This window comes from Cetorhinus maximus, chromosome 4, assembly GCF_964194155.1.
Source record: "Cetorhinus maximus chromosome 4, sCetMax3.hap1.1, whole genome shotgun sequence".
Taxonomy (NCBI): Eukaryota; Metazoa; Chordata; class Chondrichthyes; order Lamniformes; family Cetorhinidae; genus Cetorhinus; species Cetorhinus maximus.
Window position 1 is genome coordinate 148,478,980 of NC_135882.1, and position 18,451 is coordinate 148,497,430.

Below are 18,451 nucleotides of genomic sequence, written 5' to 3' on the forward strand. Positions count from 1 at the left end.
GTTTTTTTGTGGAACAAAGGAGGAGCATTTTTCCAAGCCACTGCTGACCTCCACCCCACCCAAATTCACAACCTCCACCACCCACCCTGCCCATACATGCCCCAGTCCCATCTCCAAACAAGCCTAAACCATCAGTTGCTTGTGTGGAAAAGCTGAGTGACTTTTTGCCACAACAAACTGGGGCAGAAGGCAGCAGAGCACTTATTTAGCACCTGCATCTCACTGCTAAGGTTTAATTCAGGCACAAACCAGATAAAGGGTCAACAATATCTCACATAATATGGACTCAGCTTGGTAACCAATGATAGCATTTGTTTACCCAATCGTATATGTTTCTCTGCCTCAGGCAAATTGACATAGTTCCCTCATATCATGGATGATTGCAGTTACATACATTTAAACATGAATGAAAAAACGTTCACAGGCACATGAAGCCCATCATATAAAAGAATTTAAATGCTTTTCCAAAACCCTCAGGCAACATCTTCTTCCCCGATGTGCTTTGCCACATAACAAATAGTAGGTACTTACTTTGACACAGTCTTTGTCGCAGTATTCCTCGGATCTTGTCTATGGCATTAAAATCTGTAACGTGGAACATGTGAGCTGATTTGGGTTCTGAGGCAATCTCCTCCAGTTCCTCCTTAAGGGCATCACCAACCCCCACAGCAAAGAGCCTGATGCCAGCGGAGTGAGCCAAAGTGGCATTCGGCAACACCTCATCCTGACTTCTGCCATCCGTCAAGAGAATTGCCACTTTCTGAATGTTCGGATCATTGGGTCTTCCGCCTGCTTGTTGTGAGAAGCTGTTCAAGGTGACATAGCCAATGGCCTCCCCAGTTACAGTATTCCCTCGGCGGTACCTGATGCTTGCTGCAGCTTGCTTGATATCTTCTATGTTCTCATAAGCGCCTAAGTTGAACTCGGTGTGAGGCTTGTCACTGTAGCTTACGACCCCTACTCTCGTCCTATCTGGACCAATATCAAACGTCCCCACCAAATTGGCCACCCACTGCCTGACCTTTTCAAAGTTCTCCTTGCCCACACTGTAGGACGTGTCCAGCAGAAAGACCAGGTCATAGTGGACATTCTTGCAGCCTGTAAAGGAAGCAGAGTCAGCAGGTAATACATGGTACACATTGAAACACATCAGCACTGCTCCCCAAAGCATTTCACTGCAACATGCTGCCTCGAAACAGTGGATGCCAGAAAGATAAAGGAAAGCCTAGTTCTTTCACTTAGCTCCTTTGAGCTCGTTTTGCAAGGAGATCCACTTGAAGTGATGTATGACACAATTGAAGGCTGTTATTATACACAGTTCCAGCCTCACTCTACAGTGTGTTAAAGCCTGCCCTCATCAGACTGAAGTATTAAAGGAAGTTGTTTTCATGTTCATTCAGGAAGTTGATTACTGAGTGAAAAAGGACTTCCACAAGTGGTTTTCAAAGTGTATTCCACCGTAAAATTTAAATCAGTAAATTTATATAAGTAAGGATTTCAATTCAAAACGAAGACATGTGCTCTGCTGGGTTCTGCTCTATGTTTTTATTTTAAGCTCTAAGTAGATATTTTTGTAATGTCTGTGGATGTATTGTAGTTAATTTGCTCCTAATAGTTTGTTTCAGTGTAGAATTTTTTTGTTGCTGTCTGGTATCATGAGACTCCCAGCCGGTGGCACTAAGCCGTTCATGGGGAATGCAGCACAGCATTCCCTTATCCCTCCTGAGCCATTGATGAACTTCTACCTTTGACTAAACTTCAGCAGAAATGTTTGGGACACTTTGCCAAACAATGCAGTTTACACATTGCAATATTTTGTACCTTTGCTCCAATAAAAGCACAAAACTTGCCTTTATATAGCACCTTTCATGACTTCAGTATGTCCCAAAGTCAATGGAGTGTTTTTGAAGCACACTGTTGTAATGTAGGGAACTAATCTGTGCTGAGGAAGCTCCCACAAATGGTAATACAATGAATCAGTGAATAAACTGATTAGTGGATTAGTCAGTTGATGGAAAAATATTGCTGTGCTCATCAGCTCTTGTTCAATTACTGTCATGGAAATGTTTTACATTCACCTGAGAGGGCAGGCAGGTTTGAGATTAACGTTTCATCCCTCACTACGGCATTAAACTGTTAGCCTACGTTAAGTGCTCAGTCCCTATTTTTCCCAAATTTTCTTTCCTCCTCTCCCAAAGATGCCGATTCCTCATATTTGATCCTGGATTGTCAGTGTGGTAGACAAGCACATCTTGCAGCAGAGGGCACTGGGCAATGATCAGTCGTTGTAACCTTGGCTGATTTTTTTCTTTCTCTAGCTCAAGGGAACTTTGATTACACATTTGTACATTTATCTTAGCTGAGGTTAACATGGACTGTGACTGAATCCAAGATCTTTTCTGATTTGTACAGCTCAGTAACACATCAGGCAGTGTTTCTATCAAGAAAATCATTAGTGGAGCTTTATTTTCAACTTGTCTGCAGTTGGGCAGTAAATAGGAGGATTGGTGATTGATGAGGGTAATCTTTCAGCCTATCTACGCTTGCTCTGTGACCTTTTGGGTGAAATAATTGCATACATTGGTGCAGAACTATACCACGTTTTGCAGAATGTTAAAATACTGAAGACTGTTGACATGAACTCAAATGCAGCCACAAATTGTTTCTAAAGGATAACGTTCAACTCACACCACATTTTTAAACATTAATTCCTTTCCTAACAGAATCTAGCCCCAACTGGTACTGATTTTTAAAAAGCTAATCAGAATCTTGGCCTGGGAAACTTGCCAATCTGCTGTTGAATATTAAAAGAACTGGCCCATGACAGACCTTCTCTTGGAGTTTCTTTTTCTCCCCAGTGCTTTAACAGATATGCAGGTGAGATTTTTTTTCTCAGTAACCACAATGAAGGACTGACACCAATGTTGAAAAGAATAGAAAAGTAGATTAGACAAATCTCTTGGTTTTATTTTTTTGCCTTCCATCAGCGTTAGCACTACCAGCAATTGGTGAAGGTGTAATAAATGTATTCATGAATCTAAGGTTCCGTTTTCATTTTTCCTTCCAGTGCAAATGAGGAAGTAATAGTTAGATTTCGGAAAATTGGGATTAAAAAGGTCTTGAAAATAAATGATCAGCATGCTGGCCAGTGTTCAGAATATTTGAGCTGCCTGTTTTTAAGCACTCGCAAAGTTGGGGACGGGTAATGATAGGGGTGCACAGGACATGATCCCTGCTTCTGAAAGCTGAAACCCAAGGTATCCCTGATATTGAACCTCAGGCCTTATTAATATCAAGCTATCATGGCATGATGAACCAGCTGGCGAAGAGCCAGTGAAGATTTGGCTGTTGCAAGGATCGCACAGGTACTCAGTTAAGTGAGGGTTGGGGAGGGGGAAACTGAGGTCAAAAGGGAATTGGAGGCGGGGGGGAAGACAGATTGGAAGTTGGATCAGGGGGAATGGTGGCGACTTGGGAGGGGGAAACAGTGTCAATGGTTGAGCGAGTGGTGGCCTACAACCTTGAAATATGGGATCCGGAGCAGAACTCCATTTGTCCATAGAGGTTGGATAAAACAACCACCCACAGCTAAGAAGACTAAGGGAATTGAGCCAGCACGTTGTAAGTGGTACTTGTGCAATCTATGAAGCCGGCTGTTGAATAGACCAATCCCAAATCTGGTTTAAGGTGTTTCTTGGCATCATCTCTCATCTTTATCAAAATGCTGTCATGACCATAACAAAACTGGAAATGAATCAACTTTGTGTCTGGATATTCATGGAGGCTGTCACAGTAACATGTCAGTAATAGTGGACTAGAAGCTGGTAGACAAAGTTGAAAGAAGCTGCATACAAAGCTGCATGCTAAGAAGACTAAGGGAATTGAGCAAGTACTTAGCTGTATCATTGTAAATGGTACTCAGCCAAAACCAAGAAAGGCATCATGGTTGTGCTGGCAAATTGATTAATTTTATTCAAAAATGCATGATGGGATGTGTGAGAGAGGAGTTTTAAATTTGGCAATATCGGATACGTTCTCTACCACCAACGCAGTCAAATATAACTTACTTGACCTATTCTCTGGCCATGCTGAAGGAAGTCAACAACTTTATTTATGTAGTGCCTTCAGTGTAGTAAAATACCCCAAGCATTATAAGCATAATTTGACACCAAGCCTCATAAAGAGATTTTAGGCAGACGATCAAAAGCTTGGTCAAAGAGGGAGTGTTTTAAAAGAGGAAAAAAGAGGTAGAGAGGCAGAGAAAGTTAGAAAGGGAATTCCAAAGTTGGCAGCTGAAGACAGGACCACCAATAGTGGAGCAACTAAAGTTGGGGTGTTTGAGAGGCCAGAATTAGAGGAATGTAGATTTTTTTTCTTTATTCATTCATGGGATGTGAGCACGCTGGTTAGGCCAGCATTTATTGCCCATCCCTAATTGCCCCTGTTCAGAGGGCATTTGAGAGTCAACCACATTGCTGTGGGTCTGGAGTCACATGTAGGCCAGACCAGGTAAGGATGGCAGATTTCCTTTCCTAAAGGACATTAGTGAACCAGATGGGTTTTTACAATAATAAACAAAGGTTTCATGGTCATCATTAAACTTTTAATTCCAGCTTTTTAATGAATTCAAATTCCACTATCTGCCGTGGCGGGATTCCTGGGTCTCTGGATTACTAGTCCAGTGACAATATCACTGTGCCATCACCTCCCATCTCCTTCCATCACCTACCCACATAGACTCTGGGGCTGGAGGAGATAGCAGAGATAGAGAGGGGTGAGGTCATGGAGGAATTTGAAAACAAGGATGAGAATTTTAAAATAGAGATATGCTTAACCAGGAGTCAATGTAGGTCAGCAAATACAGGCGTGATAAGTGAATAGAACTTGGTGTGAATAAGGACACAGGCAGTGGAATTTTGCATGAACTTCCCTGCTAGGTGTATTTTTGGCAGTGGGGGGGCATGTAAAATAGCGTGGGTCCCCACCCCACCACCTTCCCACCCAACCCCAAGCTCATTCCCACACGACAGATGACCTATTTAAGTCGGTAATCAAGGGTCAATTAGCCTTGTTAACAAGCTAATTGACCCTGATAATACGCTGCCCGTGCCATAAACATTTGGTGTGGGCAGCTGGGCGGGAATAGACAGCATGATTTTTAAAATAAATTCTTCAAAGGGTGGGAAGGAAGAGGAGAGTTCTATCTTTGGGGGCTGCCATTTGTGGATTGGGGGAGGAGGGACGGCCCCCTAAGATAGAACACCCGCTTCTTCCTACCCACCTGCAGCCTGAAACCCATCATTCCCACACCTCCGCACCCGCTTCCTAACCTGCTCAGACCCTCCATCCCAAGACCCTGGACTTACCTGATTCAGGATCCCTGGGCCTTCTTGTTTCTCATTGCAGTTCCGGCAGTGCCCACTAACACCCCCTTGGCGCTATCGGGACTGATGGAGCTGGCTAAGGGTGGGACTTCCTCCCCAGTGAGGGGTGCAAGTCTCGCACAACCCTTGTTTAGCCCGCCCACAACATATTATGGCTGCCAACCGGCTGGCATGGAGTGGGTCAGATCCACGCCGACTTTCCTTCTGGTGGGAGCCAGCCGTCCGCAGCCCCCCACTCCGTAATATTCAGCCTATAGGGTAAAATGTGGGAGGCCTGCCAGGAGTACATTGGAATAGTCAAGCTTGGAGGTAACAAAGACTTGGGTGAGGGTTTCAGCAGTGGCAGAGTAAGACAATTTTACAGAGGTTGAAATAGGCAGTCTCAGCGATGGCATGGCTATGTAGTCAGAAGCTTATTTCGAGGTCAAATATGACACCAAGGTAGCAAATAGTTCAGCCTCAGAGATAGTTTCCAGGGAGAGGGCTAATCAACTTTTGCAGACTACAAACAAGTATCATGACTAAACAACCTATCATTCATTCAATGGTGTTTGCTGGTGATTGCATTCTGTGGCACCACACATTGGAAGACCATTACCAACTATGATGAAACTATGGCTAAAAGCCACAGGCTACCCATCATTCTGAAGAAGGCTAAATTTATGTTCCAGCTGGCATGTCATTCACAATAAATAACACCATTGCAGTTTATTGAATGAACACAGCTGAGTTCAGTCTATCAACTGTCCTGCCTATACAGTACCCTGTTATTAGGCACACCTCTGGGTAAAGAGGTGTTTCCGTGACAAAGTAAAACCTGCTGCAGCTTTCGTCTTTTGAGAAAATGTATTAAATGAACAAACATGGACTGAGCCCAGGGTTAAGGTGTGTATGGCAATGGCCCACAGCTGTGAGATTTAAACAAGCTATCCACACATCATCAAAGACCTTGTTTTATACATCCCCAGTTTCAGCCTAGGAATGGCAGAAAGAAAGAAAGAGAATTTATATTTGTTCTGACATCTTCAGGCCACCACAAAGTCCTTTACAACCATTGAAGTATGTTTGAAGTGTAGCCACTGTTGTACTTTAGGAAACATGGTAGCCAGTTACTGCACAGCAAGCTCCCACAAACAGCAATATGATCATTACCAGATAACTTCTTTCAGTGATGGAGGAACCTCAGCCTTTGACTTCAACAAAAGGGCACCAGGAGCTTGCCAACTTCATGGATGAGAACAAGGTCTGCCTAGTGGATGGGCAAACTGATAGCACCATGGTGCAGGAAACCATTCATGTGCGCTTGCGTGATGCACTTCAGAAACAGAAGGATGCCGCTGAAAAGCGCAAGGAATCAAATAGAGGTAAGGTCAGTGACATTGGACAGTATAGCCAGGGGAATAGATATTGTTTTCTGTGACTGGTAGCACAGAAGAGCGTCCTGCAGTCAACATCGTGGTAAAGCAGTCTGGGAAGAGTGTCCTACAGTCAGCATCACTGTGAAGCAGTCTGGGAAGAGTGTCCTACAGTCAGCATCACTGTGCAGCAGTCTGAGAAGAGTGTCCTGCAGTCAGTATCACAGTCTGCACTGGAGTGCTGCTTTGGGAGCTCAGAGAGAAGGGAACGAGGTGATCCTTTGAGTACTGTGAGCACAGTTGGGTAAGTAATTACTACTTTTATTGCTTATAGTTTTTAAGGTCTTATTTTGTGGTTCATCATTTGTAAGGGCTATATTCTGTAACAACGAGGAGCAGGGAAGAAGGGCCCTAGAGTAATTGATATTATTTGATATTAAGTATCTTCCAAAAGGTTGAATTCAATTTAAAGGGGTAAGTCATGGCAGGAGAGCTCAAAGCTGTGGTGTGCTCCTCCTTCTCTATGTGGGAAGCCAGGAACATTTCCAGTGTCCGGGGCCAGCATATGTGCGGAAAGTGTCTCCAGCTGCAGCTCCTGGAAGCCTGGGTTTCGAAGCTGGAGTGGTGGCTGGGGACACTGTGGAGCATCTGTGAGGTGGAGAATATCGTGGATAGCACATATAGAGAGGTGGTCACACAGCAGGCTAACAGTCCACAGACAGGAAGGGAACGGGTGACCACCAGGCAGAGCAAGAGGACTAGGCAGGCAGTGCAGGAATCTTCTGTGGCTATTCCGCTGCAAAACAGATATACCACTTTGGATACTGTTGAGGGGAATGGCCTCTCACGGGAAAGTATTAACAGCCAAATTTGTTGCACCATGGTTGGCCCTGCTGCACATGGGAGGAGTAAAAAGTGTGGAAATGAAATAGGTATAGGGGATTAAATTGTAAGGGGAATAGATAGGCGTTTCTGTGGCCACAAACGAGACTCCAGGATGGTATGTTACCTCCCTGGTGCTAGGGTCAAGGGTGTCTCAGAGCGGCTACAGGACATTCTGATGGGGAAGGGTGAAAAGCCCGTGGCTGCGGTACACATTGGTATAACCGACATAGGTTAAAAAAAGGGATGAGGTCCTAAAAGCAGAATATAGGGAATTAGGAAGTAAGTTGAAAAGTAGGACCTCAACGATAGTGATCTCAGGATTACTACCAGTGCCACGTGCTAGTCAGAGTAGAAATACCAGGATATATTGGATGAATACGTGTCTGAAGAGATGGCGTGAGGGGGAGGGTTTCAGATTCCTGGGACATTGGGACCAGTTCTGGGGGAGGTGGGACCAGTACAAACTGGACGGGTTACATCTGGGCAGGACCGGGACTGATGTCCTAGGGGGAATATTTGCTCGAGTGGCTGGGGAGGGTTTAAACTAAAATGGCAGGGGGATATGAACCAATGCAAGGAGTCAGAGGAGGGGGAATCAAGGACAAGAACAAAAGACAGAAAAGGGAATAAGAAAAGTGATAGGCAGAGAAATCAAGGGCAAGAATAAAACAGGGCCTCAGTGAAAAATTGCGGGAATGGGACAAGTAATGTGAAAAAGACAAGCCTTAAGGTTTTCTGCCTTAACGCAAGGAGCGTTCACAATATAGTGGATGAATTAACTGCGCAAATAGATGTAAACAGGTATGATATAGTCGGGATTATGGATACATGGCTGCAGGGTGACCAGGGAGGGGAACTGAACATCCAGGGATATTCAGTATTTCGGAAGGACAGACAAAAAGGAAAAGGCGATGGAGCTGCATTGCTAGTTAAGGAGGAAATTAACGCACTAGTGAGGAAAGATATTAGCTCCGATGATGTGGAATCTGTATGGGTAGAGCTGAGAAACACTAAAGGGGAAAAACGTTAGCGGGGGTTGTATATAGACCCCCAAATTGTAGTGGTGATGTTGGGAATGGCATTAAACAGAAAATTAGAGACGTATGCAATAACGGAACATCAGTAATTATGGGTGACTTTAATCTGCATATAGATTGGGCAAATCAAATTCGTAACAATACTGTAGTGGAGGAATTCCTGGAGTGTATACGGGATGGTTTTCTGGACCAATACGTTGAGGAAACAACCAGAAAACAGGCCACCCTAGACTGTGTATTGTGTAATGAGAAAGGGATAATTGGTAATCTAGTTGTGCGAGGCCCCTTGGGGATGACCAACCATAATATGATAGAATTCTTCATCAAGATGGAGAGTGATGTAGTTGATTCTGAGATTAGGGTCCTCAACTAGGGTTAATAAAGGAAACTACGATAGTATGAGGCTCGAGTTGGCTATGATGGATTGGGAAACGTTACTTAAAGGGATGATGGTGGATAGGCAATGGCAAACATTCATAGAGCGCATGGGTAAATTGCAACAATTGTTTATTCCTGTCTGGTGCAAAAGTAAAACAGGAAAGGTGGCCAAACCATGGCTTACAAGGGAAATTAGGGATCGTATTAGACCCAAGGAAGAGGCACACAGTTTGGCTAAAAAAATACAACAGACCTGAGGATTGGGAGCAGTTTAGAATTCAGCAAAGGAGGACCAAGGGATTGATAAAGAAGGGGAAAATAGAGTATGAGAGTAAGCTTGCGTGGAACTTAAAAACTGATTGTAAAAGTTTCTATAGGTATGTGAAGAGAAAAAGATTGGTGAAGACAAATGTAGGTCCCTTACAGTCAAAAACAGGGGAATTTACAATGGAGAACAAAGAAATGGCTGACCAACTAAATACACACTTTGTTTCTGTCTTCACAAAGGAGGACACAAATACCATACCAGAAATGCTGGGGAACACAGGGTTCAGTGAGAGGGAGGAACTGAAAGAAATCAGTATTAGTAGGGAAATGGTGTTGGGGAAATTGATGGGATTGAAGGCCAATAAATCCCCAGGGCCTGATAATCTACATCCCAGAGTACATAAGGAAGTGGCCCTAGAAATAGTGGATGCATTGGTGGTTATCCTCCAAGATTCTATAGACTCTGGAACAGTTCCTACAGATTGGAGGGTAGCTAATGTAACCCCACTATTTATAAAGGGAGGTAGAGAGAAAACAGGGAATTATAGACCAGCCAGTCTGATGTCGGTAGTGTAGAAAATTCTAGAGTCCATTATGAAATATTTAATAGCTGAGCACTTGGAAAACAGTGGCAGAATCGGACAGCGTCAGCATGGATTTATGAAAGGGAAATTATGCTTGGCAAATATACTGGAATTTTTCGAGGATGTAACTAGTAGAGTTGATGAGGGGGAGCTAGTGGATGTGGATTATTTGGACTTTCAGAAGGCTTTCGACAAAGTCCCACATAAGAGATTAGCGTGTAAAATTAAAGCGCATGGGATTGGGGAAGTATATTGAGATGGATAGGAAACTAGTTGGCAGATAGGAAACAAAGTGCAGGAATAAACGGGTCTTTTTCCGAATGACAGGCAGTGACTAGTGGGGTACCGCAGGGATCAATGCTGGGACCCCAGCTATTCACAATATATATTAATGATTTAGATGATGAGAAAGCTAAATATAATATCTCCAAATATGCAGATGACACGAAGCTGGGTGGGAGGGTGAGCTGTGAGGAGGATGCAAAGATGCTTCAGTGTGATTTGGACAAGCTGAGTGAGTGGGAAAATGCATAGCAGATGCAGTATAATGTGGATAAATGTGAGATTATTCACTTTGGTAGCAAAAACAGGAAGGCAGATTATTATCTGAATGGCTATACATTGAGAGAGGGGAATGTGCAACGAGACCTGGGTGTCCTCGTACACCAGTTGCTGAAGGTAAGCATGCAGGTGCAGCAGGCGGTAAAGAAGGCAAATGGTATATTAGCCTTCATAGCGAGAGGATTCGAGCACAGGAGCAGGGATGTCTTGTTGCAATTATACAGGGCATTGGTGAGACCACACCTGGAATATTGTGTGCAGTTTGGTCTCCTTATCTGAGGAAGAATGTTCTTGCTATAGAGGGAGTGCAATGAAGGTTTAACAGACTGATTCCTGAGGTGGCGGGACTGACATATGAGGAGAGATTGAGTCGGTTAGGATTATATTCGCTGGAGTTCAGAAGAATGAAGGGGGGATCTCATAGAAACCTGTAAAGTTCTAACAGGACTAGACAGGGTAGATGCAGGAAGGATGTTCCCGATGGTGGGGTGGTCCAGAACCAGGGGTCACAGTCTGAGGATACGGGGTAGACCATTTTGTACTGAGATGAGGAGAAATTTCTTCACCCAGAGACTGGTGAGCCTGTGGAATTTGCTACCACAGATAGTAGTTGAGGCCAAAACATTGTATGTTTTCAAGAAGGAGTTAGATATAGCTCTTGGGGCGAAAGGGCTCAAAGGATATGGGGAGAAAGTGGGAGCAGGCTATTGAGTTGGAGGATCAGCCATGATCATGATGAATGGAGGCGCAGGCTCGAAGGGCCGAATGGCCTACTCCTGCTCCTATTTTCTATAGCCTGCCCAGTGTCATGGGTAAAGACATCTTCTAATGGTTGGACAAGAGCATCAAGTGGGACAGGAAGGACTTATTTTCTGGGGTCCATGTAGGAAATACTGACATAGGTAGAACTAGGAATGATGTTCTACTGAGATAGTTTGAGGAACTGGGTTCTAAATTGCTAAACAGAACTTCAATGGTAATAATCTTTGGATTAATACCTGAGCCACATTCAAATTGGCGTAGGGTCAAGCAGATTTGAGAATTAAACTCAAAGAGAGGAATGGAAAGAAAGGGTTTTTAATTATGGGGCACTGGCACCATTACTGGGGAAAGAGGGAGCAGTTCAACTGGGATAGGCTTCACCAAAACTGGTTCAGATCAGCATCATGACAAATTGTATAACAAGGATTGTAGATAAGGTTTGAACCTAAGAGTGAGGAGGAAGGGGTCAGGTGAAGAGAAATTTAGAAATTTAAAGAGAAAAGTTAAGGTAATAGAGGGGTGTAGTGATTTGGATAAAGGCAAGCAGAATAGGACAGAAAGGGAAAGAGAGTTTAATGACAATTTTGCATCAGTGACGCGCAGAATGGAGTAGCCTTGATAACAAAGAATGACATAAGGACAAGGGTAAGAAAGGATCTTGGTTCAGAAGGTCAGGAAGTAGAATCAGTACAGATGGAGATTAGGAATATCGAGGGTCAGAAATCGCTGGCAGCTGTAGCAACTCCTTGGCAGTAATTATACCATTGGGCAGAACTTTAAGCAAGGAATAATTGGAGATTGTAACAAAGGCAATGTAATGATTATGGGGGACAAGAATTTTCATATGGACTCCTTCTTCTGGTAGCATGCACTAAGAGGGTATTGATGACAATGGACTTCCATTTGATTGGTCCATGGTTATGCTTGTCAAAGTACTGTAGTGGCGCTGCCTTCTGCAGTATGGCTGACCAGGAAACTCTCCCGTTCTTACTGCATGCCATCAGGCATATCGGAAAGACTTACAAGCTGATAATTAACCTGTTTGGCCATGTTATTAATGCATCTTCCGTGACCATCAAGTGGTGAAGTGGGAGCACAGAAATGGAAACTTCTGGCTCAGAGGCAGGGACACTACCACTGTGCCACAAGATCACTCCTTCATATACACTGGACAAATTACATTAACAAAGGTAGTCTAGAATTTTGTAAAATGCTGTTGCAGCAGCTTTCCAGAACAATACCTTGTGGAACCAACTAGGGATAAAGCTATTTTATATATAATATTGTATATAAGGCAGGGTTAATTAATAATCTCGTAGTAAAAAATTATCTGGGAAAAAGAAATGATAAGACAACTGAATAACATATTAAGTTTAAGAGTAATATATTCAAGTCCAAAGCAAGAACCTTCAACTTAAGCAAAGTTAATTTCATAGGTATGAGAGCAGAGTTGGCTGAGGTTGATCGGGTAAATGGACTATGGTGGTTAATAAACTGTGGTAAACAGTTAAATAAATGAGTCAAAATTTTCAATCAAATTCTATCAAAAACAAAAAGAAATGAAATAGTCATTTGGTGGTACAGCACCACTTCAGTATTGCTGAAAAAAGAGATATGTTGAAGCTTTTCATCTTGCACTCATCAGGACACTTTGCAAGAATACAATATAAGGGGGAAAAGAATGATTTATACTGTATGTAAAAAGAGTGCTGATTGGCTGGCAAGTGGCATTGCCGTGGAGAATGCACCAGTGATGGTGACTGACAGTATACTGCCAAACATTGTTTGAAATTTAAACCAAGCAGCTTATCCCTGTCTAGGCATTTCCCTGAGGAATGAGTCAGCAAATGGCTGTCACTTATTTTGTTTAGCTCAACCAGGCGCAATGTATATACATGTTGTTTCTGTCTGCAAGAAGAGGGCCCTGTGTATTAATATATGTAGCTTCCAGTACACGCAAATGCGCCACAATGTGAGCCCGGCTGACAATCCTCATTGGTTGTCAGCATAATTCTTTGCTGAGTTTGAACTCCTTTACTCCCAACTATCCCACCACAAACCAGCATCCACTGAAAACGCTGAATCCTTGAAAGCACGTCTAGCTGATCTAGCGCACGCATGTTGTGGGATCCAAACGTCCTGTCTGATTTTCACATGCATTGCGAATGTCTTACAGCAACCCAGACATACACATCAGTAAACCTGATAAAGGGACAGGAATAGTCATCCTTAACAAGCATGGTTATATCAACAAAATATGCACCATTCTTAATGACAGGTTCAAATGTGTATCCATTGGACCTTCTGCTCAACATGACTGGACAGCCTTACTGGAAAGCAAGCTAAAAAAATGCTTGCTGGACTTGTGTAAGAGCAATGAGCTACTGGGTGATATATATGACAGGGTTCATCCTCGCAGTTCATGAAGTCCGCGTATGTATATGCTGCCCAAAACATGCAAAAATGATGTCCCTCTACGCACAATCTTATCTATGACTGGTTCCGCACAACATGAATTGGCCAAATGGTTGGGTGAATTGTTACAACCAGTTTTGACCAAGTTTTCCACATACATGGTGAAGGACTCCGATTTGCAAAGGCCATACAGGACTTGCATATCGATAGCAATGCTGTATCCATGTGCTCATTTGACATTGCTAGCCTATTCACCAATGTTCCACTTAAGAAAGCCATAGGTATTTGCACTGCAACACTATATCATGGCGATCTATACCTGTCACCATTGCATGAATCAGTATTCATTGAACTTATGAACTCGGCAACTCGCGCAGTTGAGTTCAGTTCAATGACATCATGTATATTCAAATAGATGCTGTTGCCATGGGATCCCCTCTAGGCCCAGCTCTCGCAAACATCTTTGTTGGGCTCCATGAGAAACGTGTGTTTGATGGAACGACACCTAACTTCCTACCCCTCGCATATTTCTGATATGTGGATGATGCGTTTGCTATATTTAAACCTGCAGCTGCATGTAACAATTTCCTTACATGTCTTAATGGGCTACATCTTGTGCTCAAATTCACCTTTGAAATGGAGCAGTCAAATGAACTCCCCTTCCTTGATGAGTTGAGAAATCTGCCAGGGGATTCTCTACCACAGCAAGCCTACCTTCACTGGTCAATATACAAGTTGGGATTCTTACAGTTCCACATGCTATAATCAGCAGCCTTGTAAGCCATTTTCTCACCATGCATGCTTGATGCTGAAACAGGACACATCAAAGGCATCCTGCAGGATAATGGCTAACCTGATCAGATCATTTTGCATTGTATATCGCACAAACTCATGAACGGGCCTAAGGCCGTCACTTTCGGCACTGAAAATTGCCCAGTCTACCTCAGTCTACCCTGGAAGGGCAAGGTATCTTAAACATTTGAGCAACAGGTGAAGCTAGCTGTTACATACTGCTACCACGCAGTAACAACACTAGTGGTATTTGCCACTAACAGGATGCTGCCATCAAGCCAAAAAAGATGTTCTGCCTATCACACAAATGAGTAATGTGTTATATGAATTTCAGTATCAGTTTGATGCTAAGTATGTAAGCTGTACATCCCAAAGACTGGTGGATCGTATCAAACAGCATGTCCCAGCTGCTGTTCGCAACGGGCAGGGTACAGACCGTACCCAACCAGCACGTGTCTGCAAAACTTAAAACATAGTGTCCCACATTAGATGTGATCCCATGATTGGACAACATTTGCTAAATAATCCTCAATGTGCTAAGAATTATGGTCACAGCCAATTTAAGATTGTCAGTCGGGCTCATAGTATGCGCATTTGGGTGTACTGGAAGCTACATATATCAATACACAGGGCCCTCTTCTTGCAGACAGAAACAACATGTATATACATTGCGCTTGGTTGAGCTAAACAAAATAAGTGACAGCCATTTGCTGACTCATTCCTCAGGGCAATGCCTTGACCATTCAGGGTCAAGCTGCCTGGTTTAAATTTCAAACAATGTTTGGCAGCTAACTGTCAGTCACCATCTGTGGTGCATTCTCCACGGCAATGCCACTTGCCAACCAATCAGCACTCTCTTCACATACAGTATAAATTGCTGTTTTCCCCCTCATATTGTATCCTTGTGAAGAGTCCTGATGCGTGCAAGACAAAAAGCTTAGACATATCTCTTTTTTCAACAATATTCAAAAAAAATCAGTGAAAAAAAATAAGCTAGGAATAGCGTTAGATTAAAATAAAAAACTTATAATGCTACAAAGAATAGTACTAAGCCTGAGAATTAGGAGAGTTCTAGAAACCAGCAAAGGGTAAAAAAAAATCATAATCTTTTACAAGTATATAACAAGTGGGGGATTAGCTAAAGTAAGTATTGATCCCTTAGTGGCAGAGATAGGAGAAATTATCATGGGGAATGAGGAAATGGCAAAGACATTGAACAAATACTTTGTGTCTGTCTTCAAACTGGAATATACGTTACATACCTGAAATACGGGGTTACTAATGGGGTGAATAAGAGTGTGGAACTTAAAGTAATGTAGACAGAGAAACAGTATTCAAAAAATGTAAGGGACTAAAAACTAACAAATCCCATGACTGATGACATACATTCTAGGTATTCTAAAAGAGGTAGGTGCAGAGATAATGGGTGCATTGGTTATGCTTTTCCAAAATTTCCCAGAATTTAAAATATTCCCAGTGGATTAGATGTTATAAAATGTAACACTGCTATTGAAGAAAGAATGGAGAATGAATAGAGGGAGCTACAGAATGGTTAGCCTGACATTAGTGGTCAGGAAATGTTGGAAACTGTTATTAAGAAAGTTTTAACAATACACTTAGGAAACCATAGCATGATCAGACAGAGTTAATGAGGTTTTAACAAAGGGAAAAAGTGTTAGAGAAATTTTGAGGATATAATTAGTAGGGTAGATAAAGGGGGAGGGAACAGTAGATGTAGTACACTTGGATTTCCAAAACGATCATGATAAGGTACCACATAAAAGGCTAATTTTCAAGAGAAGAACAATTAGGGATAAGTAATTAATGCTAGCTTTGCCATGAAAAGAAAGGGCTCATGAAATTGGAGAGTTGTGAATCTTTGGAAATCTTGACTCCAGAGGATTATGGATGCTCCATCATTGAATATTTTCAAGGTTGAGATTGATAGACTTCTGGTCTCTCAGGATACCAAGGAATATGGGGAATGGTTGGAAAGTGGAGGTTAGGCAGAAGATCAGCCAGATCATATTGAATGGCAGTATGGTTCAAGATGCAGTATTGTTTACCTCTGCTCCTATTTCTTGTCTTCTTTTGTTCTTATTTTGAGGGATAAATGTTGACCTAGACACAGAGGAGAACCTCCCTGGTCTTCTTCAGAATAGCACCATGCAATATTTTACATCTACTAGACAGGGCAGATGGGGTTTTGCTTTAATGGCTGACCTGAAAGACAGTCCTTCCATGGGGTGTCACCGATGGCCCCACCTCCATAGGCAGATACCCCATTTGAAAGCCAATGTCGACTCACGTGTGGCGCTGGCAGCAGACCGTATGTATATTCCTGGAAGGGGATTTGATCAGGTAATATTGTGCCGGCAGGATGGTAGGCACAATTGGTAAGATTGTGGCAGGAGCTGGAGCTTCTCCTAGCTCCACTGAAAGGTTATTTTATTAATTCACCGGATGTTAACAATATTCAGCTCACCTGTTGGCAGTCCAGGGGTTACTGAAAATCCTGAAAATGACGGACAATACATCTGCACCACTGGTCAGTAATTCATTTTGTAAAGGAGTCCTAATCAGGCATTAGGCACTATATTAGCACATTCAAGGGGATAAGTGCCAGTTGACTACCCAAGACACCTAAAAAATGGAGCTCAAGGAGTTAGCAGTGGGCCAAGAGCCAAGTCATCCCACAGCTAAATTGGTATACTTTGCATCTGTGTTCTGCCCAAAAAAACAGGACCACTGCATACCAATGTCTACCATGTTCAAACTACACTGATGAAAGGAAAAGGCAGAAATAAAAGCTGGCAGCCAGACAATTCACTCTTGCTAAATATGGTCACATTTGGTACTTGTGTTTAGGCAGAGTGAGTGATAAAAGAGCACCTGAGAGGAGACTCTCCACCACAACATCAAGGGTTCCAGTCCTATTGAGATGTCAACATTGTTCTGACAAACAGCCATGTCAGTAATGACCTCAGTGCCGACTGTCCTGGGGAATGGATAAATCTGCCAACTCTCCAGCATTTAATTGCTGCTCTGTCTGCCATACTAGAAAGTACATAAATGTGGTCAGCTAAGGTGGAGACAGGATCTGGCTCAAGTTCTTGCCCCAGAGTTTAATAACATGCTGCCAGGCCCTATGAAGAACAGTAACCATTTGAGTGCAGGTAAGAAGAATGGACAGTGTTTATAGAACAGGACCCAGCAGGAACCAAATCTTCAGGTGAAGAAAGGAGAAAAATGATTTGAAGGGTAAATCAGTGAATAAAAGGAAACAACATTTTTTTTTTGAGTGTGACTTTTTATGTAGAGTATTTTAAAACAAAAATAAAAATAGCAGTAAACAGGCAATTACAGATTCAGACCATCTGGATTGTAGTAACTTCAGATGTGCAGATAGATTTTTTTCTGGTAAAAGGGTTCACAGATAAGTGAAAAAAGATGCTTGCAGGAAAAGTGAAGCATATATATTTCAGCTTCCAATTTTGTGATCTTTTATAAATGAAACCTATAATATTATTAAAAGAGCTCAGTCCAACATTTTATCCCTTCCATGTTTCTCTCCTGTCTTGATTTATGATGATAATGGAGTGTAGATAGAAGTTGGGCCTAAGTCTGCTCATTTTACATGCATATGCTAATTAGGAGTCTAAGGTCCATTTTAGGCCCCCTCTGGAATGTGTGCTGCACTGAATGGAGCAAGTACCCAGCTTGTTCTGCTCAATTGTTTGCAGCCCAGTTGCCTCCAAAAAAATGACGACTGCTGAACTGAAATATAAAGGTTTGGATTGAAAACCAATTTCCTGGGGTAACCTTTTCTTGGCGTGTGCATGGCAGTCAAAAATGGGCTCAAACCAATTTATCTCCCTTGGTGTTGTAGGTGTCAGCTGGTGTTGTAGGTGTCAGCTGACCTCATCCTGTGAGACCAGGTAGAGAATGTTAGCATAACGTTTGTGACAACTGCAGTAAACTTACAGCTGCCTTGGCTGAGATCAGCCAACTCAGTACAAACCAGGGATCAA

The 18,451-nt window shown here is 42.7% G+C and overlaps 1 protein-coding gene across 1 annotated transcript in view; it reads right to left on the reverse strand.

Annotated features, from left to right (window-relative positions):
• Nucleotides 1-1,258, reverse strand: part of LOC144680102 (collagen alpha-1(XXII) chain-like) — a 169,111-nt gene extending 167,853 nt beyond the window's left edge. The window contains exon 1 of the mRNA XM_078541248.1: nucleotides 532-1,258. Coding sequence (XP_078397374.1) covers nucleotides 532-1,171 — 640 coding nt within the window. The 5' untranslated portion in view covers nucleotides 1,172-1,258. The remainder of the gene's footprint in view (nucleotides 1-531) is intronic.
• Between the last annotated feature and the right edge of the window lie 17,193 nt (nucleotides 1,259-18,451).